This window comes from Leucopleurus acutus, assembly GCF_964270905.1.
Source record: "Leucopleurus acutus genome assembly, chromosome: 20".
In the NCBI taxonomy this organism is placed as follows: domain Eukaryota; kingdom Metazoa; phylum Chordata; class Mammalia; order Artiodactyla; family Delphinidae; genus Leucopleurus; species Leucopleurus acutus.
Window position 1 is genome coordinate 43,288,246 of NC_139162.1, and position 26,724 is coordinate 43,314,969.

The 26,724-nt window shown below is 55.8% G+C and overlaps 1 protein-coding gene and 1 long non-coding RNA gene across 2 annotated transcripts in view; one reads left to right on the forward strand and one right to left on the reverse strand.

Moving 5' to 3' along the window:
• The window catches only part of LOC309977173, a 336,876-nt gene that overhangs the window by 196,540 nt on the left and 113,612 nt on the right, over positions 1 to 26,724 (reverse strand). The window lies entirely within an intron of this gene.
• HPN (hepsin) lies at positions 1,113 to 18,532 on the forward strand. The gene is made up of 13 exons (XM_082863431.1): positions 1,113 to 1,266; positions 1,833 to 1,902; positions 7,890 to 7,991; positions 8,080 to 8,121; positions 13,138 to 13,267; positions 13,337 to 13,459; positions 13,598 to 13,638; positions 13,982 to 14,147; positions 14,249 to 14,439; positions 17,211 to 17,306; positions 17,501 to 17,643; positions 17,818 to 17,982; positions 18,200 to 18,532. Exons 2-13 carry the CDS (start codon positions 1,887 to 1,889, stop codon positions 18,236 to 18,238), a joined length of 1,254 nt encoding a protein of 417 aa, XP_082719557.1. The 5' UTR covers positions 1,113 to 1,266; positions 1,833 to 1,886; the 3' UTR covers positions 18,239 to 18,532.

Consider the following 26,724-nt stretch of genomic DNA (forward strand, 5'->3'; position numbering starts at 1 on the left):
AGAGGAGGAGAGGCTAGGGGCTGGGCAGTGCCAAGGCTGCCCCAGTGTGGCCCCCTGTGGGAGGCTGTGGCTGTGAGTACAGGGGGTGCGAGGGGTGAGCGGGTGGGTCCGACTGTACAGGGACGGCCCATCTGGCGTGAGCAGCTGTGGTCTGACTGTGTTTGAGGGCATGGCTGTCCACAGGCAGGTGTCTGCTGGTGATCCTTGTGTGTCTGGGTGTTTATCTGGCCCTGGGGTGTGACGTGGGTGACTCTTGGCTGCTGGCCAAGAGTGTCTGATGCGGGACAGTGTGTATCTGCCTCTGGACACTTCCGGCCACTTGGCCTGGGCCTCAGCACTCAGTGCTGCCTTTTCCGGGCCAGGTCCCCATCCCCCACCCCCGTCTAGGACTTCCCAGCTCCAGAGGTCATTGCTGCTGGCGGCAGAGAGGCTGCCAAAGCAAACCAGCCCCCGTGACTTGTAGGAAAGCAGCTGGGGGGAGGGGGTGGGGGGGAGGGAGAGCAAGGGCGGGGGCAGGCGTCGGGACTGGGGCTGGGCTGGGGACACTGGAGGGGCAGAGGCTGGTGCAGGAGTTGGGGTGCGGGAGGGGTCTGGGGCACGGGCTGGGCTGAGGCCGGCCTGGAGCTGGGACCGCCTCGTTCAGGAGTTGGACAACAGGTGCAGGAAATGGCAGGGGCAGTGGTGGGCCTGGGGCTGGGCAGTGCCGGAAGGGGCAGGGGTGGACAGGGACGGGGTTCAGCCTGAGCTGGGGCAGGGCGGGGGCTGGGCAGGAGGCAGGCGAAGAAGCCGGGGCAGGGTGGGCTTGGGGCAGCTGGTGCCCTCCCTCTGTGTCCCTCCAGTTCGTAGCGCCTTCTGTTGGTCCTTGTAAGCACCCCCAGCCTGCCCTGTCTCCCCAGACCCCCGGCCCTCAGGCCAAGCCAGTCCCAGCTCCTCGTCCCCTCAGACCGGCACACCTGAGCCCCCTCCAGGCCGGAGGCAGGTTGCTGGGCCGGCCTGGTCCATCCCCTGCAAACCCTGTCCCACCAGCCAGGTGGCCTCCAGCGCTGCCAATCCCTTTGCCCGGCCCCTCCCCGCCCCTTCCCCCGCCTCTCGCCCAGCCCCCTCCTCCTCAGGTGAGGCAGCCAGGCCTAGCAGGCCCCGCGCCACCGCCGCCGCTGCCTCTGGGGCCGCCGCTGCTGAGGGGCCACCATGCTCCTGCCCAGGCCTGGAGACTGACCCTAAACCGGCACCATCTCTCAGCTCCGCCCCCACCTGCCGGACCCCAGGGTAAGGACCAGGGTCCTCAGTTCCAGTCCCCAGGACGTGGGCCCCCTCACCCAAACCCGCCCTAATGCTCAGCTCCCAGTAGAAGGGCTCCCAGGGACCCGGAGGGTGGGCTGTCAGGCTTCTCCCCAAGGACCTCAGAGTCCCAGCCCCCTGTTCTTCAGACTCCAAGATCGGCCCCGGTCTCCTCCTCCCTCAGACCCCGGAATCCAGGACCCTGTGTCCCTCCTCCGGAGGAGGGCTGGCCCCCAAACCTCTCTTTCCCCAGGACCCGGGAGTTGAGGCCCCAGCTCTCCTCCTTCAGACCCAGGAGTTCAGAGCCCTAGTCTCCTCCTCACCCAGGCCCAGGCGTATGGGGTCCCCCAGGCCTGCAAATCCAGGCATCCCCCTGGCTGCTGGTCACACACTGACCCCATCCTTGAACCCAGCCCAGTCTGTGTCCGTGATCGTGGCGTGCTCTGGCCAGGGCCCAGTCCCTCAGCCTCCCTGGATGGGCGCCTGGGACTGGGGGCACAGGGGCTGGCCTGGGCTCCCCCAGGCCCTGCCTCCCCCCGTTCATCTCCCCACAGGTCCCGCCCCGGCCCAGGAGGTCAGCCGGGGAATCATTAACCAGAGGCCGTGACATGGCGGAGAAGGAGGGTGAGTCCCCCTTTCCCTGAGCCCCAACTTTGGCTCTGCCTGGCGCCCTTCCTTCCGTGCTTCCTTCCCAGCCCTCCACCCCCGTGGAGCCCCCTCTCTCTGGCACCCCTCCTGGGGCCCATCCCCACCCGCTTCTGAAGCCTCCTCTACCTGGTTAACTATTAACCAAATTTTCTGTGGGGCTGTGGCACCACCTGCCTCCCTGCCACCCCATATGACCTTCCTGGCTCCTTGCCTCAGTTTCCCCTCATCCCCCAGTGATCTCTCAGCTATCCCTGGACCTGTCCTCTACTTGGGGCCAAGGCGGGGAGACTAGCTGTCACAGTTAAGGACACAGACTCCGGAGTCAAATACACAGGCTTGCATTCGAATTGGCTTCTGCCAATTTTTGCTGTGCCACCTTGTGAAAGTGTCGTCGTCTCTCTGGGCTTCATTTCCCCCCCGGGTCAAGCATGGATTCTAATGCTACCCGCCTACCTACCTCCCTACCTACCTACCCACCCACCTACCTACCTACGTGAGGTTGTTGGGAGCACGTAACACACACAAGGCACCCGCATGGGGCTCAGCGTGTAAGACAGATGCGGTGCACCAGAGCTGTTGTGGAAGAGGTCGGCCGACTTGGAGTCCTGGGACCCAAGACCCCCACCGATTCCAGACATTCCTCCCACCTCCTCACACTGTGGGCAAAACAGCAGAGGGAGGACTTTGGACTCGGTCAGGATGGATGGAAAGGGGAGAGACAACAGAGAAACTGCTCCAGGGATGGTGGGGAGAAACCACATCCTCAGAGTGGCGGGCACTCGAGGGCTCATGGAAGCCCCTGGCAGGGGCTCCAGACACCCTGGCTCCTTCTTACTCTGGTCCACACTTGGGAGCCAGCTGGAAGGGCCCAGTTAGGGGTGGCCTTTCCTTTCCACGCTCCCCAGCTGGGGCCGACTCCCTCTCTTCTTCCTGGAACCAGGCTAGCTGGGTTTGGTCCCAGGAAGTATCACTCTCTAGCTGTGAGGCCCTGGGCAGGTGACTTACCCTCTCTGGGCCTCGTTTCTTCCTCTGTAAAGTGGAGACAGTACTAGTGCCCACCTCAGAGGATGGTGTGAGGATTTACATGCCGTGATAGGCAGGAAGCCCTGAATGTGCTGGCGGAAATGATGGGTGTAGATTACTGGCCTCTTTGGGTCTCAGCACAGCTAGCAAATCAGAGCCCAAATCATTCAGCTGTGGCCCGGAGTAAATCCAGGCTCCCAGTGGCTCGGGAGAAGGTGCTTGTGCCCTTGCGGAGCAGGTGGGCAGCAGAGCCCTGCACCTTTGGAACCATTCCTTCCTGGAGCCCACTGAAGGGATCTCACCAGGCCTGGGGCCTACGGGTGAATGAACCAGGGATGAAAAGCAGAGCATGTGCTGAAGGATGGCCAGAGACTGGCCTGGGGACAGAGAGAACCGAGGCACAGTGGGCTTCAGTGCATCCCCAGGCAGCTCGGGCCTGGCCCTGGAGGGGAGTCCTACTGTCGTTTCAAACCTAGACACGAATGCTGAAAAGTTTTGGCGTTGTGGTTACTTGCTGGGTGACCCCGGGTGGGTGGCTGCACCTCTCTGGGCCTCCTTTCCTCATCTGTAAATTGGGGATGGTGATAATGACACCTTCCTCATTAACAGTTGCAAGGATTTTAGGAAACTGCAGGATGGGGTTAGGACAGGGCTAAGGTCGGTGTAGCTTCTGAGAACCATTGTGGCTGCAGTTGTGCTAATGTTTGTGTTACCATTCTGCTGGGTTTTTAACAAATAAATAAATAAATCTATTTATTTATTTATTTTGGGCTGCGTTGGGTCTTTGTTGCTGCGCGGGCTTTCTCTAGTTGCAGCGAGTGGGGGCTACTCTTTGTTGCGGTGCTCGGGCTTCTCTTGTTGCGGAGCGTGGTCTGTAAGCGTGCGGGCTTCAGTAGTTGTGGCACACGGGCTCAGTAGTTTTGGCTCGTGGGCTCTTGAGCTCAGGCTCAGTAGTTGTGGTGCATGGGCTTAGTTACTCCGCGGCACATGGGATCTTCCCGGACCAGGGATGGAACCTGTGTCCCCTGCATTGGCAGGCGGATTCTTAACCGTTGCACCACCAGGGAAGCCCCATTCTGCTATTGAAGTACACCTAAGGCGAGGTTTGGTGCTTCCTGGAGACTTAGAATCAGAGGAGGTGATATCTGAGTTGACATTCAGGATGAGGAGGGAGTAGGTAGGTGTGCCAGGCAGAGGGAAGAGCAAGGCTAACAGCCGGGGTGACAATCTGCCCGGTGTGCAGTGGCACGTAGCTAATTTCGTATTTCTGTCGGTAAAGTTGGAAATGTAGCTGGGAGGGTGGTTGAGATCCGTTAGGACTCTTTTTGGTGAGAAGCTGGCCCATGACTGGGCAGTGCCGGGTCTCTCCACAAGGTGGCGCTGGTGGGTATTCTTTGTTTTATAAGTCCTGTCGTTTTGGTTGCTTTTTGGAACGGCTTATCAGTTGTCTGATAAGGACCCATATGGCTGTGTGGGAATTTAGGAAAGCATATTCAACCCCCAAATCTCTAATAGCCATGCTTACATCCCCAGAGGGGCTGGTACCACGGGCTGAGGGCTTTAGACTCTGTCCTGGGGAGCACTGGGGAGTCATGGAGGGTAGGGACAGGTTGGATTTGGTGTTTAGGAAGATTCCCTGGGGTTCTATGTGGAGGCTGGGCCAGAAGGAGAGACTGAGCCCAGGGGTTGGATGGGGTGGGAGCAGGGAAGGAGAGAGTGGGCGGGAGACACTTAGGAGGCCTGTAGCTGAGGTGGGAGGGAGGCGTCCTGCAGATGAGGGACATTCCTGAGGCTGAGGGCCTCTGAGACGGGACCTGGGGATTTGGGGAGACATTGAGGCCAGTATGGGACCTGGGAGGTGTGAAGGACCTTGGGGATTCAAGTGGGAGGCATCTAAGAGACTGCAGGACCCCCGATCTAGGACAAAGGAGAGTCCAGGGCTGGGGACAGAAAAGGGACACAGGCTGTGGAGGTGTGTAAGACAGACGGGAGTGGGGAGGCATGAGGGGGAGGAGGCCATGGCTGCCCTGGGGACCCCAGATTTCAGGGAGTGTGTGGAGGAGGTGGAGAAGTAGGGGGAGAATCAGAATCGGGCACGGGCGGTGTCCCAGAAATCAGACGGGGAGAGACTTCTGTTCAGGAAGTTGGAGTTGTGTACAATGAAAACAGACACGGAGCTGTAGGTTGAATGGAGTTTCAGGGACAAGGAGCCAAAGATGTCACTTGGGAGGGTTTTGCAGCCAAATGGTGGGGACAGAAGCACTGTCCTGTGAGAAGACAAGGGCAGCCTAGCACCCTTGGAGGAACAGAGAGCAGAGCCTCAGGGGGAAGCTCGGGGGTCCTGGCTTACCCAGCCCTTTCGCCCCTGAGGAATCATGCAAGGAGTGAGGACGCTTTCCTGCCTCAGCAAAGATACGCGGTGAGAATGCCTCTCACACCAGGGACCCAGAGTGAGGATGCTTCCTGTCCCACCAGAGGCACCTGTTTGGGGGTTGCCCGAAGTCCCCTGAACCAGAAGGCATGAAAGCAAGTTTTGCCTCTCACCTTAAGAGACACAGGGTGGCAATGCTTCCTGCCCCAGCAGACGTGCCAAAGCCTCTGGGCTGGGCTCTGAGTGGCCCAAAGCTCTGCAGGCACATCTGAACAGAAAGGAACCAGGACGAGCCTGACGGCTAGCAGAGCCAAGACCTCCCACTGGAACCAGGAAGATGGTTGGGGGTGGAGGGGACCTCTCTCCTCAGGGACACAGGAAGGGGTCAGCCAGCCAGGGCTGGGCTGGCCTGGTCCACTGGGGCCTCTTTGGAGGGAGGAGCACGTTGACGGGAATGGCTGGGCTCTCAAATTCTTAAGACACTCAGACAATAGGCATCCCAGGAAGGTGCTGGACTGCTCCCTGCTCCATTCCGGGTGCTGGCCTGGCCCTGTGCCCATCAGCCGTACTGCCACGACACAGATGGCAAAGCTGGGAGGTCCTGCAGCCCTGGGAGGGCCTTGCAGATGCCAAGGGCAGTCGAGTGCATGCCAGGCCCAGCAAAAGCTTTCAGCTGCCTTTTCCCTTTGGTTCTCCTGATCTCTAGCAAAAGGGTTGGCTTTTCAGCCCCAGGGCCCCTGTTGCACTGGGAATAAAATCCCTCTTGTCTGGGGGCTGCCAGCCCTCCCCAGCTGGCCCCAGCCTTGGTCCCACTGCCTTCCCCAAGCTCATGCCATTCTGGCCAGATCAGTGGCCTCTCTTGCCCTCTAACCCACCATGCTTATTCTTGCCTCAAGGACTTTGCCTGTGCTGTTCCCTCTGCCCACTGTGCCCTTCCATGAGAGGTCTTTGCTTGGCTGGTCTCACCCCTCAGGTCTCCGCTCCAAAGTCACTTCTTAGGGAGGTCCTTCCTGAACACCCCACAGAACACTGCCACCCCCAACCCACATCATTTTCTTCATAGACTTTGCCACGATCTGGAGATTATCAAGTTCATTTACTTGTTTACTTGTTTTGGTTTTCCCCTCACTTTACACACATGGGAATGTGAGCTCCATGAGAACCAACGTCTCATCTGTCTTGTTTTGGGATGTGTCTCCAGAGCCTAGAATGGTGCCAGGTGCACAGTGGATGTTCAATAGGACAATGAATGAATAAAGGCTCATTTTACTGATGAGAAAACTGAGGCCCAGAGGGGTGAAGGGAGTTGCCCAGGACCACACAGCTCTAATGATTTAAAGGCATTTATTGACCAATAAAAAATGAAAAATAAATAAAAAAGCATTTATTGAGAACTTGCTATATGCCAGCCACTGTAGCACAGGGAGGGGTAGCATGGCTTAGTGGTTATATACTTGGACCCCAGTGCCAAATCTGCCCAGGGTTCAGGACTCAGCACTGCCTCTTCCTGGCTGAGTCACCTTGGGCAGGTGACTCCACTTCTCTGAGCCTCAGTTTTCCCTGTCTGAAAAATGGGAATCACAACTTAGATGAGGACTGAATAAGTTAATGCGTTCAGAGCAGTGCTTGGCACATAAAACGTGTGATAAGAGTATGGTTTTTATTATTATTATTTAAAAGAACTTTAAAACATTATACTTAGAGGTGTGTGCTAGGTGGATGCCCATTAAATAGATGAGGAAGCTGAGGCTCAAAGAGGTGACACCACCTGCCCAAGGTCCCACATAGGAATGGGTAAGGTCAATATATATATATATATATATATATATATATATATATATTTTGGCCGCGCCACGCGGCATGCAGGATCTTAGTTCCCAGACCAGGGATCGAACCTGTTGCCCCCTGCAGTGGAAGTGCGGAGTCTTAACCACTGGACCGCCAGGGAAGTCCAAGGCCAATATTTTTAAGTGAGGCTGGCAAATTTCCAAATGTAGGTTCTCAACCTCCAGGGGCAAATTTGACCTTGGAGCTGGGTCCTCTGGGAGAGTTCTGGTTTTGGGGGGTTCCCAGGGGCAGAGGGTCTGGTATAGCAGAGAGAAGTGAGGCAGTGAGGAAATGCCAAACAGCAGGGAAGAGAGTTGCCAAGAGGGCAAAGGTCAGGGGTCACAGCCCCCAAGAGGCTCCAAGAACCTCTGGGAAAGTTAGCAGAAGTGAGACGTTCAAGAAAAGACGGCACAATGTGATGAAGGAAATACAGAAGCGCGGCGTCATAGGGGAGGAGAAATCCCTTAAGTGCCAGGAATATAGGCAGGGAGGGCGGAAGCTGTCCCAGCCACGGCTCTTCCCAGCTGGAACCCTTGGGGGGCTGGACACCTGGTTGTCCTCGCCGCAGGGGAGGACAGGGAGTTGGCCCTGCCAACTGTTCACTCCAGGAAACTGGGCCCAGGGCAGGGCAGGCTCAGGCGTGCGAAGTTGGCCTGGGGGCAGGGCAGAGCTGGCCCCGTGTTCAGATCCTGCCACAATGAGGACAGACCTGGCTGTGGCCCCAGCATGGTGTCTATTGCAGGTGGCCGGACTGTGCCATGCTGCTCTGGACCCAAGGTGGCAGCTCTCACTGTGGGGACCGTGCTGCTCCTGACAGGCATCGGGGCAGCGTCCTGGGCCATTGGTGAGAGTGGACGGACCCCTGCGCCTCTACCCTCCCCTGCCCCCTGCAGTTCCCAGCCTACCTGCCCTCACCTCTGCCTTCTCTGCAGTGACCGTCCTACTAAGGAGTGATCAAGAGCCGCTGTATCCAGGTGAGTAGAGTGTGCTGAGACCCTCTGGGGAGCCCTGGAGGAAGCCCGTACCTGGTGGGAACTCAATGAAAGGAGTTTTTTTTTTTTTTTTTTTTTTGAAAGGAGTTTTTTGAATGAACTCGTATTGTTGCTCTAAACACTTCACTTGTCTAACCCAGTGTTTTTCAGACTCTAAATGTGTTACCCGTTAGTGCATCATGAAATTAGTGAGCTGAAAACCACACTTTAAAAAGTATGAAATAGATTAAAAAAATCAGAGTGCATCTCTCTCAGTAAGAAGAAGTTCTGTTAAGCTTTTCTTTTGGTTTTATGAGGGTGGGACCGTTATTCTCTCCATATTCATCATAATGTAAAAATGTGTTTCTTATTGCGGAACGTGGTCAAAACATGTTTGAGAGGTACTGTATGAATTCAGCCAACCTCTTTCTAGCTCTCCTTGGAGGTAGCTGCTGTTAGCATCCCCATTTACAGATGTGGAACGTGAGGACCAGAGAGGACATGCAGCTGGTAGATGATGGGGCCACGAATAGCTCTTTGACTGGACTGGTAGAGATGTATCTGCGTGCAGGTGGGAAGGAGTGGCCACACAAATAGATGCGGAAACTCATTGTGGAATGAATGAATCTTCCCAGATGCCAACTCCAAGCTGCCGTTCTGTGGCTCAGGGCAGCAGGAAGAATGGGGAAGTCGGGTGATGGGATGCGTTTTTCACTCCCACAAGCCTCATGTAGTTCCATAGAGGACTCAGCTCACATTAAGAGCAGAAACGAGCATCTAGACAGGGAAAGCCACCATCAAGGTCAACCACCACAGTTGACACTTAGAGAGCATTTACACGCGCCAGGCACAGGCCTCAGGGCTTTGCAGGTACTGCTTCATTAAATCCTCCCCACAGCCCATTTTAATGTGGGGAAATGAGGCTAGGAAAGACCAAGTGACTTGCCTCAGGTCACCGGGATCGGAACCAGGCAGCCTGGATCCAGCTCTTGGGTAGAACTACTATACTCTATTGTTTCTCAAGAAACAGCCAAGTGAGTTGCCATAGTGACGGCTAACACATGCCAGGCCCTGGCTGCAGCCTTTGCACAAGAGCCCTGTGAAGTCCGGGCCATTATCATCATCCCCATTTTGCAGATGGGGAAACTGAGGCCCAGTGAAGTGAACTGACTTGTCCAAGTCCGCACATTGAATAAATGGCAGGGCAGAGGGTCATGCACTTGCCGGAAGCTCGCTACTGCCACTGGGCTAAAAGGAGCCAGGCTCCGAGGCTCCTAGGGTGTGGGCCCCTCTCCATCCTCACCTCATGCTTGCTTCCGGTGCCCTTCATGCTCCAACGCACTGGCAGCTCTCACGCCCTCGAAGGACCCTCCCCGCACCACCTTCTTTCCCGCTCACACCCCGAGGCGGGTTTCAGGATCTTGCACCAACCCTGCTGAGCTGAGGCTCGCGCCTGTCCTGCCCTCTCTGGTTCTCAGAGTCCTCATTTGGAAACTGGGAGTGAGAATTAGAGGAGGTAATGATCCGTGCAACACTTGACTCTCAGCCAACTTGGTTAACATGGGCTTTTGCGTCTCATGCTTCAGGCTGTAACATTCCTGAGCAGGGCCTTTCTGCCCCCAGGCTCCACACTGCCCCCCCACCCCCCACCCCGCTCCCCACAGCCATCCTGCTGCCCCTGGTAAAACCCTCCTCACACTTGAAGTTCATGCTTTACTCCTGGTGAATTTCAGGAGGGCAGGGGCATTTTGTTTACTGCCCCAGACAGTGTCCAGCACGTAGTAGGTGCTCAGGAAACCTTTGCTTAATGAATAAGCATGAGGACAGATCGCCGACATGAGCCAACTTGTCCTGGGCCTCCAGCTGGAAAGTAATTAGGCCACGATTCAGACCTGGCTCTGGCCAACGCCAGCACCGTGCCCTTCCATTATACTCGGGTTTTTCAAAAACGTTGGGAAATTACAACATGAACAAACAAAAACAACCCAGATATGATATCCCCACCTCACTTTTCTGGGATTTTCACACCTCTAAATATATCAGACAATCTGTTGAGCAAACCAGGTGACCCAGAACATACTTTTTGCATTGCTTAAAATAATACAAACAAGAATAAAGAGTTTAGAAGTGAGAAACAGTGGCACAGAATATAGTTTTAAAAATACTTGGAGGGGGCATTTGACATTCCCTCCTCCCTCCCTCCCCCTCCCTCCAAATCCATCCATAAAGTGATAATTTTTTCCTAAAACCTCACACTTTCTGGAAATCACATTCCTAGAGCACTGAGAAGTCATTTAAAAATAAGAATTCACTCCCACCCACAGTTGGTGTTTCAGACCTGAAGTCTTGGTCTGGGGACTCAGCGGGTGGTGGGCGCCCCCCAGCAGAGGTACCAGGCATCCCTGGGCCCCCACCTGGAGGCCGTGACTAAGGCGAGCCAGCCAGGAAGCTCCTAGTCCAGGCTGTGGGTGAGTATATTTAGGGTGGAGACAGGTAAGGGTCCATGTGAGAGCCACAGAAGGAGCAGGGAGTATGCAGGTAGGCAGGCCTGGGTTCAAATCCTGGCTTTGCAGGTTCTTAGCTATATTCCCCCGGGCAAGTATAGCCTCTCCAAGGTTCAGTTTCCCCATCTGCAAGATGGGCATAGAAATGGTCTCTACCTTCCAGGATGGTGGTGGGATTCAAAGAACCCCCCAGATATGACACATAGCATGGGGTCAGCCCACTGATATCCCCAGGAAACATAGACAAGTGTTATTATTACTGTGCCATTATTGTTTAACCCTCAGGAGGGAAGCCACTTGAGAGGCTGTCTAGGGCAACGTTAAAAGCTTGGGGTTTGGAGCCCCTCAGGCCTGAATGCACAGCCTCTGTTTGCCTTTCTCTGTCCTCAGCAGGATAGGGTTTTCCCTGGAAGTCCTGCCTCCCCTCGTCCAGATCTGTGGGGCTGTGGGAAGACTGCTCAGCTTGGGTGTGGCCTCACCAAGTTCTTCCTACGAGGATGCAAAATTGAGTTTGCACCAGCTTCACGTTCCCAGAATGTGCTCTCAGAACACCAGCCATGCAGGAGGCTCAGGAGAAAAGGGGTTCACAGCCGATCTTTCCCCAGGCTTACTCCTCCCACCTTCCCCGTCTCAGTCAGTGGCAGCTCCATCCTTCTGGCGGCTCAGGCCAAACACCCTGGAATTGCCCTCAGACCCTCTTTCCCTCACACCCACATCCAACCTCAGCAGACCCTGTGGGCTCCACCCACAGAATCTATCCTAAATCTAAACTCTGTTCCCCACCCCACCCCACTGCCCCGACCCTGGCCCAGCCTCCATCCTCTCCCTCCTGGACCATCACACAGCCTCCTCCCTAGTCTCCCTGCTCCCATCCCGCCCCTACAGTCTGCTCCCCACACACAGCCAGAGGGAGCCTGTGAACCCCTGAGTCAGATCAGGGCCCTCCTGGCTCAGAGCCCTCCTCTGGCCGCATCTCACTCCTGGTAAAAGCCAAAGTCCTAGTGTCAATCCAGTCTTGTCTCCCATCTCCCCTCCCCTAGCTCACTCTGCTCCAGCCTCCTTGCTGTTCCTTAAACATCCCCCGTGTCTCCTCGCCCCCCATTCCACCACCTTGGGATCTTTGCACTTGGCAGTTCCTTTGGCCTGGTTCTCTGTTCCCTCCCCTGGCTTCTTACCTCCTTCACATCTTTTGCAGCTTTCCCTGCCCACCTGTTGGAAAGTGCAATCTCCCCTCCCCTCAATGCCGGCGTTCCCCTGCCTCGGTCAAGCTCGATTTACCTCCCTGGTGCCTTCTTTTGTGACACACCATCTATTTATCCTCTCTGTCCTGTTCGTTATGCATCTCACCTATTGGCCTTTGAGCTCCTCAGAGCTGGGGGTTTTGTCTGATCTGTTCATTGCCCAAAATAGAGCCTGGCACATACTGAGTGTTTGCTAAATGTAAATGAATACGGCTAAGGGCTGTGACCTGGCTTAGGTGTGGACAAGGGTCCTCTGACCATGTGAGGAGCAGCCTGTGAGGGGCTGAGGGGAGCATCACTTCTCAACACAGTAAAGCCCCAGGCAGGAGGAATCCCCCATAAGCTCTCTCCAGTCTTCCTGTGTATCTCCGCCCTACGTCTTCTCAGAGTTTGTGATGCTGTTGGGTGATTTTTTTACTGCTGTCTGTCTCCCCCATTGGTGGACTTTAGTTGGTGAGGGCACAGCCCAGGGCTGTCTTGGTCATCTTTAAGTCCCCTGGCATCACCCCACACAGGACTGGGCATGGAGTATGTGTCTAGTTAACACTTGTTGAATGAATGAATGAATGCTGCATCCTCTGCTTGGAGAATTATCATGCAATTTAGTGTGTATTCAAGGCTCTGACAAGTCCTGCAGAAAAAGATAGCTATTCTCTCTCTTTTTTTTTAAGATTATAGGAAATCTATTTAAATATTTTGGCACTGTGATGTATTAGTCAAGGGTCTTCAGGCTGCAAAAGACAAAAGGAAAATCTAAGAAACTGGTTAACAAAAAGGGAAATTATTGACTCACTTAAGCAACAGTTCTGGGGGTTCTTCAAGCCTGACTCCATCAGGGGCTTTAAAAATGTTATCAGAAATCTGTTGACTTTCCTCCACATTGGCTCATTTTTCCCCTCCTTGGGGCAAAGATGGGCCCAGGCAGACCCAGCCTCACATGCCATTCTCCTGGGAGCTTGGTTAAAACAGTTTCCCTCGTCCCAAATCTCCTGGCAGAATTCCAGATTTCCAGCACATGGGCAACCAGCTTAGGAACCCCAGTGGTAGGAGGAAGCCCCCTGGTTCCCCCTGGCGGGGCAGCCAGAGTCCCAGAGACCCCGATCTTTGGTTCAACTTGAGTCATGGGCCCTTCCAGACGCAGTCACAAGTGTGGGGGGCCCGGGGTGCTGCCATCGGGCCTGCCAGGACTCAGGACTAGATCCACGGGGTCGGAGAAGAGGCCGGGAGGGCTCGGGCAGGAAGGCGACCCAGGCGGCGGTCCTGTCACCCTGCAGTGCAGGCCGGCCCGGCCGACGCTCGGCTCACGGTGTTTGACCAGACGGAGGGCACGTGGCGCCTGCTGTGCTCCTCGCGCTCCAACGCCAGGGTGGCGGGGCTCAGCTGCGAGGAGATGGGCTTCCTCAGGTACCGGGGTGCCCCTGGGGGTGGGGGGCTGGGGGGCGGGGCCGCAGGCCTGACCCCTGCCCCGCCCAGGGCGCTGGCCCACTCGGAGCTGGATGTGCGGACGGCGGGCGCCAACGGCACGTCGGGCTTCTTCTGCGTGGACGAGGGGAGGCTGCCGCATGCCCGGAGGCTGCTCGAGGTCCTTTCCGTGTGGTGAGGAGGGCGGCGGGCAGGCAGGGCGCGCACCGCCCCCGGCACGCACACCCCTGCTCCCCCAGTGTGCCTTTCTTGCCTCTTAATTGGCCTCTCTTTTTGTCTCCCCCTGTGTCCCCATCCCTGTCTCTCCCACAGCGACTGTCCCAGGGGTCGTTTCCTAGCTACCATCTGCCAAGGTGAGACCCTGAAACTCAGAGTCTTCTTCTGAGACCCCCCGAGGGCAGGGCCACGTCCCATTAGACACCCCCAGGCAGGCCTTATCCTCTTAGATCCTGCAAGGATGGGGCTGTGTCTTCTCAGATCTCCCTCCCCTCCTGGTAGAGCCATGTCCCTCTAGGTCCCCAAGGAGGGGGCTGTGTCTCCTCAGACACCCTCCCCCAGGGTGGAGCCACGTCCCTCAGACCCCTCAGGTTAGGATCGTGTCCACTCACTCTTCTCAGAGTGGCGCATGACCTCTCAGACCCCCTAAGGCAGGGGGTCCAGGCTTCCCACTGTCCCTGACTGCCCCCTCTCCCACAGACTGTGGCCATAGGAAGCTGCCCGTCGATCGCATCGTGGGTGGCCAGGACACCAGCTTGGGCAGGTGGCCGTGGCAAGTCAGTCTTCGCTACGATGGAGCACACCTCTGTGGGGGGTCCCTGCTCTCCAGAGACTGGGTGCTGACAGCCGCCCACTGCTTCCCTGAGTGAGTGTCTCCCATGGCGCTGAGGGGGGAGGCTGGGGCGCGGCGGGGTCGGGGAGGCTGTGCCCAGGCAGGCTGCCACCCTCCCCTCCTGTCCCTGGTAGGCGGAACCGGGTCCTGTCCCGATGGCGAGTGTTTGCCGGTGCCGTGGCCCAGACCTCACCCCATGGCGTGCAGCTGGGGGTGCAGGCAGTAATCTACCACGGGGGCTATCTCCCCTTTCGAGACCCCAACAGCGAGGAGAACAGCAATGACATTGCCCTGGTCCACCTGTCCAGCTCCCTGCCCCTCACAGGTAAGTCTGGGGCTGTTCCTTGGCCTGGGGACACCAGGGGCCAGGAGGACAGAGGAGGGGGCTAGGGCATAGGAATCCATGGTGATGAGGGAAATGATCTTGAGGGGCACACACTGGGCATTCATTAGATGGGGACAATGGGTACAGCCACTTTGGAAAGCCATGTGGCGATTCCTCAAGCAGTTCAACACAGAGTGACGATTTGGCCCGGCAATTCCACTCCTAGGTACGTACCCAAAAGAAATGAAAACACGTAGCTACACCAAAACTGGTGCACGAGTGTTCAGACCAGCATTGTCCCAAAAGATGGAAACAACCCAGACGTCTACCATCTGACACGTGGATAAACCAAACATGCTAGATCCATACAGTGGAACGATACTAGGCCATGAAAAGGGATGAAGTCCTGATTCTTGGTACACAGTGGATGACCCTGGACAACACTGTGCTAAGAAAGAAGTCAGGCCCAAAGAGCTACGTACTGTATGATTCCATTCTTATGAAATATCCAGAACTGGCAAACCTGTAGAGATAGAAAGTAGATTAGTGGTTCCCCAGGAGGTGGGGGCGGGGCGGGCATGGGGATGTCGGGAGGTCACAGGTAAAAGGGGTGATGAAAATGTCCTAAAATCAACTGTGACGGTGGTTGCACCTTCCTATTGCCAGGCAGGCTAGTATCTAAAACCTCTCTAAAAACCATTGACTTGGCACTTTAAGTGGGTGAATTGTGTGGTATGTGAATTATATCTCAGAAGAGCCGTTACTGCCCCTCCCCCAAAAAAATGAAATGAAAAAATTTTAAGTATATGAATGAATCAGAAAGTCAGGCGTTATCCGTGTTACGGTTCTCTGGAGCATCTCCTTTGCTCTCAGTGAGATTCACTTGGGTGCCAGGGTGTCTTTAATACCTCATCTACACGTGCCTTTTGGATTAAGGGCAGGCCGTGGGCTTCAGCTTTCAGAAGGCCACTCTGTAGCAGGAATAGTAATAATAATGATAAAAATTTAAAAAAATAGTAATGGTGATGATAACGAAGTTAAAATAACGACGATGGTGCCTTCAGCAGGCAACAGTATGATGACGATAATAATAATGAAAGAATACAATAATAATGATGATAGGATGCACTTCAACACCTGCACGCTCCTCCTGTGTGCGGCCACTGCCCTCAGCACGTCCCAAGCATGCACTCATTTCATTGTCCCAACAGCCCGGGGAGAGTTGGTTCCCTTATGATCCTGTTTTTTCACAAGGGGAAAGGTCCCAACACAGAGAAGGTACATAAGGCCCCCAATTCCCACAACTGGCAAATGGCAAAGATTTGAGCCGAGGCTGCCCGGCGCTGGGATCAGTGCCTGTGAGCCCCTGGCTGTGCTGCCAGGGAAGTCAGTACTATTTGGTTTGCATTTTTCTTATTTTTATGGTTATTTTTCTTCTGAATGGTCCATGATGCTGGTTTTCCATTTAAGGGAACGATACATGTTTTTCTTTTCTTGTTTCTAAATTAATTTTTTTTTCTGGAGTATAGTTGCTTTACAATGTTGTGTTAGTTTCTGCTGTGCAGCAAAGTGAGTCAGTTATACCTACACATATATCCACTCTTTTTTAGATTCTATTCCCATATAAGTCATTACAGAGTATTGAATAATACATGTTTCTCTTTTTTTTAATTTTTTACATCTTTACTGGCGTATAATTGCTTTACAATGGTGTGCATGTTTCTCTTTAAAATAAACCCTTCTCTTTAGTGAATGGAGTGAGAGGGTTAAAAAGATTGAAGTGGGGAGGTATCCACGGGGCACAGGTGGATGGGGTGGGAGGGGCCTGGGTTTGAGACACGTGGCTGAGGGGTAACGGCGCGGGCTTTGGGGTCAGGTACTTGCCAGCTCGGCGATCTTGAGCGCGTGGCTTCACCTCTCCATGCCTCAGTTTCCCTCATCTGTTAAATGACTTCTGAGGGTTATTGAAAGGATGAAAAGGGTTCATCTGAGTCAAGAGCCTACAGCAATGCCAGCACTCAGTTAATATTAACAATCATTGCCATTGTCACTGTTTTTTACTATAGCTGGTTACGTGAGCATTTCCTATTAGCCAGGCATGCTATTCAACGCATCGCCGATGTCTCACTATACGCCTCTGGGGGGAAATGATTATTCTTTCCACTTTGCACCTGAGAGCTCTGAGCTCAGGGGGGTGAAGTCACCAGCAGGCAGCAGGTAGGGCTGCCAGGACCACTGGTGGGGGTTGTGCACTGCACAAGGAAGTCATGTGTCAGGGATGCCATTCTTACTGTGGACAGGGTGGACTGGTGTGTTTATTATGATGATTTTTTTGACAGGTGGAAGTCCAGCATCTCAAGATAGTACCTTGTAAAATTTCTCACAGAGGCACCCTCTAGGCAGGCGCAGCCCCATGGGCCATGGTTAAGAATACAGGCTTGGAAATCGGGCCAAGCTGGGTTCAAATTCTGGCTCTGCCATCGACTCATGGACTCATTCTGAGGCTTTGGACAAATGACATGGCCTTATTTTCCCCTCTTTAAATGGGGTACTGATAGCTCCTACCTCCCTGGGCTGATGGGACATTAAAGGAACTCACCCAGGAAGGTGCCTGGTACCTAGTGAGCTCTCAGTAGAAGGCAACTTCTGCTGTTGTTGTTGTAAAAGAACAGAGGGAAGGGTGGGCCGGGGGCACCAGGGGCAGCCGGGCTGAGGTCTGTACCAGGCGGGGCAGGCCGGCAGGGGTGGGACCGGCGTGGTCTGTCTCACAGAGTACATCCAGCCCGTGTGCCTCCCGGCTGCCGGGCAGGCCCTAGTGGACGGCAAGATCTGCACCGTGACTGGCTGGGGCAACACGCAGTACTACGGTGAGTTCCGTCCTCTGCCTGTGAAGTCACTGTTAAGGGAGACTCTGATCCGGGCTGGGGAAGGGCCGTTGGCCTGCTTGAAGGCCTCATGGCCCAGGGGTGTAGGGACACTAAGGAGCCTGGGTGGGCACCAGGAAGGAAGGGGGGGTGTGCATACCCCCCAGCTTCGTCCAGCCCTGCCTGCACACCCCCAGGCCAACAGGCGGGGGTACTCCAGGAGGCCCGAGTCCCCATAATCAGCAGTGATGTCTGCAACGGCCCCGACTTCTACGGGAACCAGATCAAACCCAAGATGTTCTGTGCCGGCTATCCTGAGGGTGGCATTGATGCCTGCCAGGTGAGGGACGGTGAGGGGCCCCCCGCCTCTCTGGGGGTGGAGACACATGGCAGTGGGTGGTCAGGCTCGCTACCTCGGGGCCAGAGCGCTCTGTGACCACAGCCCACAGTCATCTGAGGAGGGCCTCTCGGCTAGCCATCTTGGCTTCCAGCCAGGCCTTCCGTCCCCCACCAGGGCGACAGTGGTGGCCCCTTCGTGTGTGAGGACAGCATCTCTCGGACGCCACGTTGGCGGCTGTGTGGCATCGTGAGCTGGGGCACTGGCTGTGCCCTGGCCCAGAAGCCAGGCGTCTACACCAAAGTCAGTGACTTCCGGGAGTGGATCTTCCAGGCCATAAAGGTGAAATTTGGGCCCAGATGGGAGCCAGAGGGTGGAAGGGTTTGGGACTCTGAGGGGGAAAGGGAGCCAGGGTTTTCCAGAAACCAGCGCTCAGGCTTAGAAGAGGGTGCCCTAGGGAAAGGATAGCCTTTAAAGGGCTCCTGGGGAGGGGAGTTCAGCTGTGGGACTTTGGGGGAAGCCTCTCAGACCTTGGAAGCCCCTAGTTGTCTTTCCCCAGACTCACTCCGAAGCCAGCGGCATGGTGACCCAGCTCTGACCTGTGGCTTCTCCTCGCTGTGCACGCCTGCAGGGCCCAAGCTGCTCTAGGTGGCTCCAGCCCACATGATGGGGTTCACCCTGGGATGGAACATTTTTCTTCTTGGGCCCAGCCCACAGGTCCAAGGATACCCTCCCTCCAAGGTCCTCCACAGTGGCGGGCCCACTCAGCCCTGGGACCACCCGAGCCTCACCCTTCTGACCCCCATGTAAATATTGTTCTGCCGTCTGGGGAGTCCCATCTAGTGCCCCTGATGACAGGATGCTCTTTAAATAATAAAGATGGTTTTGATTACTGTGGTCTCTGAGTTTGCAAATGTAAGCAGCAAATGAGGACATTTTGGGGGGTTGGAAGAGAGCAGTTGGGCCTGGCAAACATCAGACAGGGAGTGTGATCCTCCAGTTCCCACTGGCTTAAGAGAAAATACCTTAATTGGTTCACCTAACTGGAAATGCTCTGGAGCGTCTGGCTTCAGGTACTGCTGGATCCAGCTGCTGAATATTTTTCATCAGGACTGTGCCTCACTTCCTCTCTCACATCTGCTTTTCTGTGTCAGCTTCATTTCCAAGCAGGCTCCCCTACAGTCAGAGGCAGAGATGTCCCCCCAACCCACCGAAACTCTTATATGCCATGGATGACTTAACAGCCACAGTGGAAAAAGAATCCTTCTTTCCCATCAGCTATAGCAAAAATGTCCCAGGCCTGGCTCTCCCTGGATGGATTTGGGTCACATGCTCATCCCTTATCAAATCACTGTGCACCTGTGCATGGGGTGGGGAGGAGGTTTGACCCTCAGGAACTACATGACTTGAGTGTGAGGGGTTCTCCAAAGGAAAGTGGGTTGCTCTTTCCAGAAAAAATGGTTGTAGATGCCCAGTGAAAACAAGACATCCACTGTGGATCATCATGGGAAGCAGGGCCCTGTAGGCAGGAGGCAGAAGCACCAGGCCCTGTGAGCACAACCTGAGACCCTCATCTTGTCATCTGGGCTGGAGGTGGTTCTCAGTTTCCCCTGGGACCCACTCTGTTCCCTAGAACATCTGCAGACCTTGCTGGGACACCAATGGCCACCAGGGGGCACTACTGCCCCCTAAACTACGGGAAGTTAAGGAGTAGTCTTGTCCAGGTGTTGCTGGACACCAGATGCTCTGCAGGAAAACACCCAGCAGGTGCCTGTTTCCCATGGCTTTCTTTTCTCTTTCTTTTCTTTCTTTCTTTCTTTTTTTTTTTTGGCTGCGCCGTGGGGCATGTGGGACCTTAGTTCCCCAACCAGGGATTGAACCCACGCCCCCCGTCATTGGAAGCGCAGAGTCTTGACCACTGGGCTGCCAGGGGGTCCCTCCCATGACTTACAATGATAAAAATTAAATGTGTTGCTCATCAGCTACAAGCCCCCAAGCAATTTCCTAAAACATAAATAGACACAGGAAAGCCCCTTTGAATAACCTACAGATACCCATTTAGAAAATGCTCCAAGCATCCCTCCCTGGACCGAACTCTTAGGATTTGGTGATCCCCACCATTACTTTGTCCATCAGGAACGCCCCAGCCCCACATCTCCATGCGCTTTTCCAAACGTCTGCAGGCTGCTGCACCGTTCTACCCATCATATCGGAGATATAATTCGAGACTTGACCCACACATTGCTTTGTTAGAAACGTATTGAGTTACGGGGATGGGGCTGTACCTTTTCCTTTGTTGTCGTTAGCTGAAAAAAGTATTGTATGTGTGTTTTACGAAGTTTGGGGACTCTGAAAGAACATGTTCCACCTTGGGGATTCTGAGCAGATATGACCATGTCCTGGGGGTTCCGAGGGGACACAGCTCACCCTGGCAGGGAGGGGGCCAGTCTGAGCAGACATGACCTTGCTCTGGGTGGGACTGAAGAGGGCATGGCCCCGCCCTGGGAGACCTGAGGGGCTGCAGCCTGATTCTAGGAGACATGGTGGAAGTTTGGACATTAAAAACCAGCGGGTCGTCCACTGGGAAGATGTCGACCAGGGGACCACTCTGGGCTCTGCGCACATCATTGCTCTTGGAAGGGGGAGGGGGTTGGGAGATTGCGATCCACTCAACAGCCACTCATCAGTCAGTCTCCTTAGTTGGCCAGGGGTCGATGAGCCTGTTTCTCTTCCTGCTGCCACTAACCTTGTCACCCACCCCAAGGAGCCACGCAGAATTAGAAAAATAATAATAACAATCACAGGATTGCTTTGAAGCTCTGCTAGGACCTTGATCTTCAGAAAGATCAAGTATCAAATCTCTTTCTTCCATGTCATTGCTGTGTATCTCCGACCCAGAAGTATTTGGCCCATCTGATCTAATTTATGTAACCACCTCAGGGATACAAGCAAGGCTTTGCATTCATGGTGAGTGTTTATATCTGAATATTCACTTTCAAATATAGAAAGCCTGCTGGATGTGACTTGGAATGGAAAGCTCCACGTGTGGTTTGTAAGTCGGCATTCTCCCCGTCAAGTTGAAGGAGAAATGTACAGTTATTTTTCCACCATGGTTATTCTGCAAGTAAATTACCGCCATAATTAACAGTGATTGTGATGGCCACGAAATCTGTATTCAGAAATAATTATTCTGAATGTTCAAATAGTGCTGTAAGTGGAGAATGGATTTTAGTTTCTGCAGAAAAAGTAATACTATTTAAATCCTGCAGTTATTTTGTGAGCAGCTGTCCCAGTTCTACTGCTGCATAGCAAACCGTCCCAAACTTTGTGGTATAAAATAGCAACAAGCCAGGAGGGCTGTGAATCTGTTCAAGGTGGCACATGTGAGGGGGGAAAGCTAAGACTGGGACCGTGACCGGGACATCTCAGGAGATGGTACTGAGCCTCCCACTCCCCCTCGAGTGACCACCCTCTCGGGTGACCGGGCTTGGACACTGCCCCCCAGGGTTTCCCTGGGCCCCCAGGGAAACCTGTTGTTTCCAGATGCTGGGGGTCTTCTGGGGATGAAGGTGGGAGGCCTTGACCAAAGATTGCTCAGAGTGGGGAGAAGGTGACGGGGCCACTCATTCATGCTGGGTGGGAGGGAGCCTGCAAATCAGGGCCTCTGTCCCACTGACTTTGACCATGTGAAGGACTAGCTTGGGTTTGGGGAGCCAGAGCAGTGGCTTGGGGATCCCCACTTTGAAGATGGAGTCCCCACTTTCTAATTCTGAACCTCCTCTGTCAGGACAGCCCCCAGCGATCTCCACACGTGCACAGTCTGAGCCCCCTGTCGCCTGCCCTTTATTCATCTTTCCAGGTGGATCTCTCCTTCTGACGGTCCATCCCCCAGTCATGTTCCCAAATGCCCAACTATGAGTTTCTACCACAGACTCTCCCATCATTCTCTGCAGATGTTCCCCCTGGGCCCCTTCATCTCCCCAGGTGCACATCTCAACCACGTTCCCTGCACATGCTCCCTTAGGATCGGGGAGGCTGTGAGTTCATCTTTAGCCTGCTGGGGAGAGAACTGGCAGGGCCCCGGAAGGAGCGGCGCTCTGCACGTCAGCCCTCCAGCCTCAGCAGAGCTCCAGTGTGCTCACCTGCGGCTTGCTTGACCCGGGCTCTGGCCTGCTGATGGGGTGGGGAGCTCCTCCAGGGCCTGGATGCCTGTGACACAACCCTGCCCCCTGGGAAAGCCCTGGGGCCACCTCCTCTCTCCTTCCTTGCCCCACCCCCACCTGCAGGCCTGGCCCAGCCTCAGCCAGACCAGATGAGACCCAGCATCCCTGGATGCTTCCCAGGTCCCCTGGATCCATGAACAATGGGTTGGTGGAGCTGAGTTACAGGTCCCTACCTGGCCCCCACCTCCGCTCCAGGCATAAGCCAGAACGGCCAGCCAATCCATGGGGCTACCTTGGGGCTGCTCTGACTGCTGCTGGTGGGTCAGTGGGATTGGGGGCTCTGGAAAAGGGTCAGCTGAGTTGGGTGGACCCCGGCCCTTAGCAGACACCCCGTCCCCTTAGTCCTGCAGAGCCAAGTGACCTGGAGCGAGGAGCTCAGAGGTGAGGCTGGACATGCTTCCCAACTTGGTGAGGGGACAGGACTGGGGGGCAGGTAGGGAGGGTCCTAGGGGTCTGAGAGGACATGGCGCTGCCTGGAGACCTGTGGGGACCTGACCCCGACCTTGGAGACTGAAGGGACATGGCCCAGTCCGGGGGGGTGCACGGTGCTGGAGGGACATGGCCCCGCCCTGGTGGGCCTGGGGGAGCCTCAGTGGTCTTGGTGTCCCCAGCCTCTGTCCTGTACCCCTACGGGCTGGAGCACCGGGACGAAGCCCTTCCTGCTGAGGATGACGGCTTCTTCGAGGAGCTGCAGCGGCAGGAGCCCTTTACACTCTGAGTTCACACACAGGATGGCCTGACCAGAGGTCCCTGGGCCCCGTCTTCACGCTGACCCCACCCCTGCCTCCTCCTGTCTGTATCTGCTCCTTGCTCCTTCTGGGTCCTGGGTCCTGTCCCCCGTCTGATCCCTGACCTGATGACACCCTTCTGCCTGTCTCTTCCTTCCCCACTTCCCCCAGGTCTGCACCAGTGGGCTGGTGTCCTTCAGGGAGCCTGTGGCCCTGTTCATGCCTGAGGCCTTTCCCCTGGAGATGGGCCAGGCCTTTGCAGCCCCGTTCTGGGTGGGTGGGTCCACATCGAGCAGGGGCCATGTGCGGTACAGGCAGAGCCACCGGCCTGAACTACTGCAGCGGGCGGCCCAAGACCTGGCCTGTGCCTCCCCCGCAGCCCTCCCACCCCACGCGCCCTTCTCGTGGCCACCTGGGACCAAGTTCTCTTTTGGGGGACCCTTGGCCCCCAGGTGAGGAAGGGGATGGGAGAGAAGGACCCAGGCTGGGGTTTTCTGGCCCAGGCCCAGGGAGGAAGGGTCTGCTTCTTGGGCAAGTGAGAGACACCATGAGGGAGAGAGTCAGAGACAGAGGAAAAGAGCGAGAGATAAAAACAGGAGGGAGATGGGAGAAATGGAGAGACAGAGGGGAAACTGCAGGGAGGGAGAGAAAATGGGTGACAGAGAGGGAAAGACACAGACTGGGAGAGAGATGGAGAAGGAAAGACAGAGAGATAGCAAGGGGAGTGAGACCATCAGTTGAAGAGAGACAGAGCAAAAGAGGAAGAAAAGGATAGATGGGGGGCGGGCGGGGAGTGGGAGGGTGGAGGCAGAAAAGGAGAAATAGGAAATAGAGACCGAGGGAAAGCGGGAGGGAGGCTGACACCCCTCCACCCCCTTTCTTTGTTACACAACCCAGACTCTGGCTCCCACGCCCTGGTTCCCGGACTCTAGCCACCGGCTGACCTCACTGGCCATCCAACCTACTAACCCACTGACCCTGCTGCTTCCTTCTCATCCCTTTCCTCCTCAGATTTCACGTTCCCTCCTGTGCCCTCCCTCCCACACACCAAGCAAACCCCGTGTCAGAAGGCTCCCCTCTCCTCTTGCGGTCACCCCTAGGCAGCTGAACACCTCTGGGCCACCTCCTTACCTGGAATCATGAACTCGAAGAGCCATCTCACCAGGCCCCCAGCACCTTCACTGGCCCCCTCTCCCCTCAGACCAAATCACCTCACTCTCAGCTGCGATGATCTCGCTTCCTATTTCACTGGGAAACCTGGGCAGAAACCCTCTGTGAGCCCCTCTGCCCGAGCCCCTCTGCCTTCCAGGCTGCGGTGATGGAAGACGGCCTGTGCTCCTGGCTAAGCCCCACTCCGTGACTGTTCCCAAATCTCACCCGGAGATGCCTCCTTCTCTCTCTCTTCTGCATCCGTGGTTCTCAAAGGGGGCCTAGACCGGCAGCATCAGCGTCACCTGGAAACTTGTTTGAAGTGGAAATTCTTGGGTCACACCCTAGACCACCACTCTGGGTGGGCCCAGCAGTCTGTTTTAACCAGCCCCTCGGGGACTCTGACGCCTGGGCCCACTGATTTAATCCCACCATATCAGTTTACCTCTTTTTACGGGCTCCTCACCACATTCCAACAGGCTTCGATGTGTCGCTCTTAGGAAACCTCCCTCGGTCCCTCCTCCCCGCCAGCTCTTGCCCCCTTTCTTAGACACCCTTTATAGCAAAGGCCCACCAGAGTCGTCGGTGCTCGCTGCCTCCAGGCCCTGTCTTTCCATTCTCTTGAAACTCCTCTGGTCGGGCTTTTGTCCCCCTTCAACTTCATGCCTCCCAAACCACTCTTTCTCTTTTTCTTTGATTAATTAATTAATTTAAAATTATTTTATTTTTGGCTGCATTGGGTCTTCGTTGCTGCTCACGGGCTTTTCTCTGGTTGAGGCGAGCGGGGGCCACTCTTCGTTGCGGTGCACAGGCTTCTCATTGCCGTGGCTTCTCTTGTTGCGGAGCACGGGCTCTAGGCGCAGGGGCTTCAGTAGTTGTGGCGTGAGGGCCCTAGAGCGCAGGCTCAGTAGTTGCTGTGCACGGGCTTAGTTGCTCCATGGCATGTGGGATCTTCCCGGACCTGGGCTCAAACCGGTGTCCCCTGCATTGGCAGGCAGATTCTTAACCACTGCGCCACCAGGGAAGCCCCCAAACCACTCTTTTTTTAAAATCTGTCTATCTATCAATCTATCTATCTATCTCTCCACCTATGTATTTTCTGGCCTTGTAGAGAGGCTTGCGGGATCCTAGTTCCCTGACCAGGGATCAAACCCAGGCCCCTGCAGTGGAAGCACTGAGTCCTAACCACTGGACCACCAGGGAACTCCCTCTCCCAAACCACCCTTGATGAGCACGGCCCCCTGCCTCCTGTTGAGCAGTCAATCCTCCGTCCATGTCCTGCTTGACCATCAGCGGCTTCAGACACCGCCCGATACCTCTCTCCTCCCTGAAGCACTTTTTTCCCCGCTTCTAAGACCCCAGGCTTCTAGTTTTCCTCCCATCTCTCCAGCTGGGCCACCTCATCAGCTGTCACCCTAAACGCTGAGTGCCCCCGGGCTCAGCCCACCGTGTTCTCACTCCCATCTTCACCCACTCCCTTGGGCATCTCTTCCACATTTTCTGCTGTAAATACCCGCATCTACATCCCCTTCCCCCTTCAGGAGTGTCACCATAACCTGAGCCTCACCTGACACAAGCATTTCTATCTCAAATGTCTCCCACCGAGAGCCTCCCCCATAGTCTAACCGTGCCAAGGCCCCTGAGCCCAGTGCTGTATCCTTTCCCCACAGGTGAATGGGCGTTTGCTTCCTCTGCCCCTCTACATCCCCGAGGCTGGGCTTGCTGTCCATGCACAGGACTCAGCCACCCGCCTGGCCATGGACACCGGCCTCGAACTGTGGATCCAGCGTGAGCATCTGGAGCTTGTGGAACCAGAAGCTGAGGCCCTGACCCCTCTGGGAACACCCGAGTTGGAGCCTGGGTCATTCCAGGCCAGCTGGCAGGAGGCGGGGTCCTGCAGCTCAGAATGGCCCAGCTGCCCAGCCCACCTGAGGGCCACGTATGCAGGTCCCAAGGCCTGTGGGCAGCTCTCAGAGCTGACGGGCCCCTTTGCAGCCTGTGCCTGGACCCTCCCTGTAGGCCCATTCATGGACTGCTGTGTGGAGGAGCTATGTTCAGACAACGGGAGCCTGGCTGTCTTCTGTCAGGCACTGGCTGCCGTCACCCGGGCCTGTCAAACTATTGACATCCCCGTGGGCACCTGGCGTGGTCCTGACTTCTGTGGTGAGCTGGAGAGAGATAGTAAAGAGAAGGGTGGGAGCTGGGCCCAAGAACATTGTGTACAGTTGCACAGGCTGTGAACTGCACAAAAACATCTGGCCCTGTTCTGGGGTCTGAGAGGATACAGCCCTACCGTGTGTGTGTGTGTGTGTCTGAGATTGTCTTGAACTCAAAGCTTGATACTGATCTCTTTCGTTCTCTCTCTCTGCTTGCTCCAGAACAATTCTGCCCTGAAAGCAGCCGCTGGGAGACATGTGCCGATATCTGCGGGGCCAGCTGCCCACACGAGGAGGTGCCTCTGACCTGCCACAGCCTGTGCCGCGAGGGCTATGTGTTCACGGGTGGGGCTGGCGTGCACCTGGCCCCTTGTGGCTGCCCTGGCAGGCCATATCCTGTCCCTGGGGGCTCGAGAGCTGAGCCCCCACTGCCGTGAGCCCTGCAAGGGTAAAAGCCTGGGGGGCCCCCTCGCTGTAGCCCCCAGGCTTGCGGAGATGGGGCCGCATGTCTCCTGCGTGCTGGGGCCTGGCGCTGTGGAGTCCCGAGAGGCAGCACCTGGGTGTCGGGTGACCCCCATTACCGCACCTTTGATGGGGTCACCTTCGCAGCCCAGGGGGTCTGCCACTATGTGCTGAGCTGTACCTGTCCAGTTGGCCGGGGGCACCGGCGTTCACAGCATGGGTCGACAATGACTACCTAAGCCCCGCAGCCAGCATGACAGGGGCACGACGGATCGAGGTGGACGCCCACAGGGTGAAGGTGATGACGGAGGCTCAGACTCCCGGGAGGGTCCAGGTAAGCTGGGGCAGGGTCTAGGGCCAGAAGTC

Bases quoted from the DNA above. Each gene is read 5' to 3' on its own strand.
- HPN (XM_082863431.1), top strand. The intron at 7,992-8,079 runs GTGAGAGTGGAC...CCTTCTCTGCAG, and splicing joins GGCAGCGTCCTGGGCCATTG to TGACCGTCCTACTAAGGAGT. The intron at 8,122-13,137 runs GTGAGTAGAGTG...GTCACCCTGCAG, and splicing joins TCAAGAGCCGCTGTATCCAG to TGCAGGCCGGCCCGGCCGAC.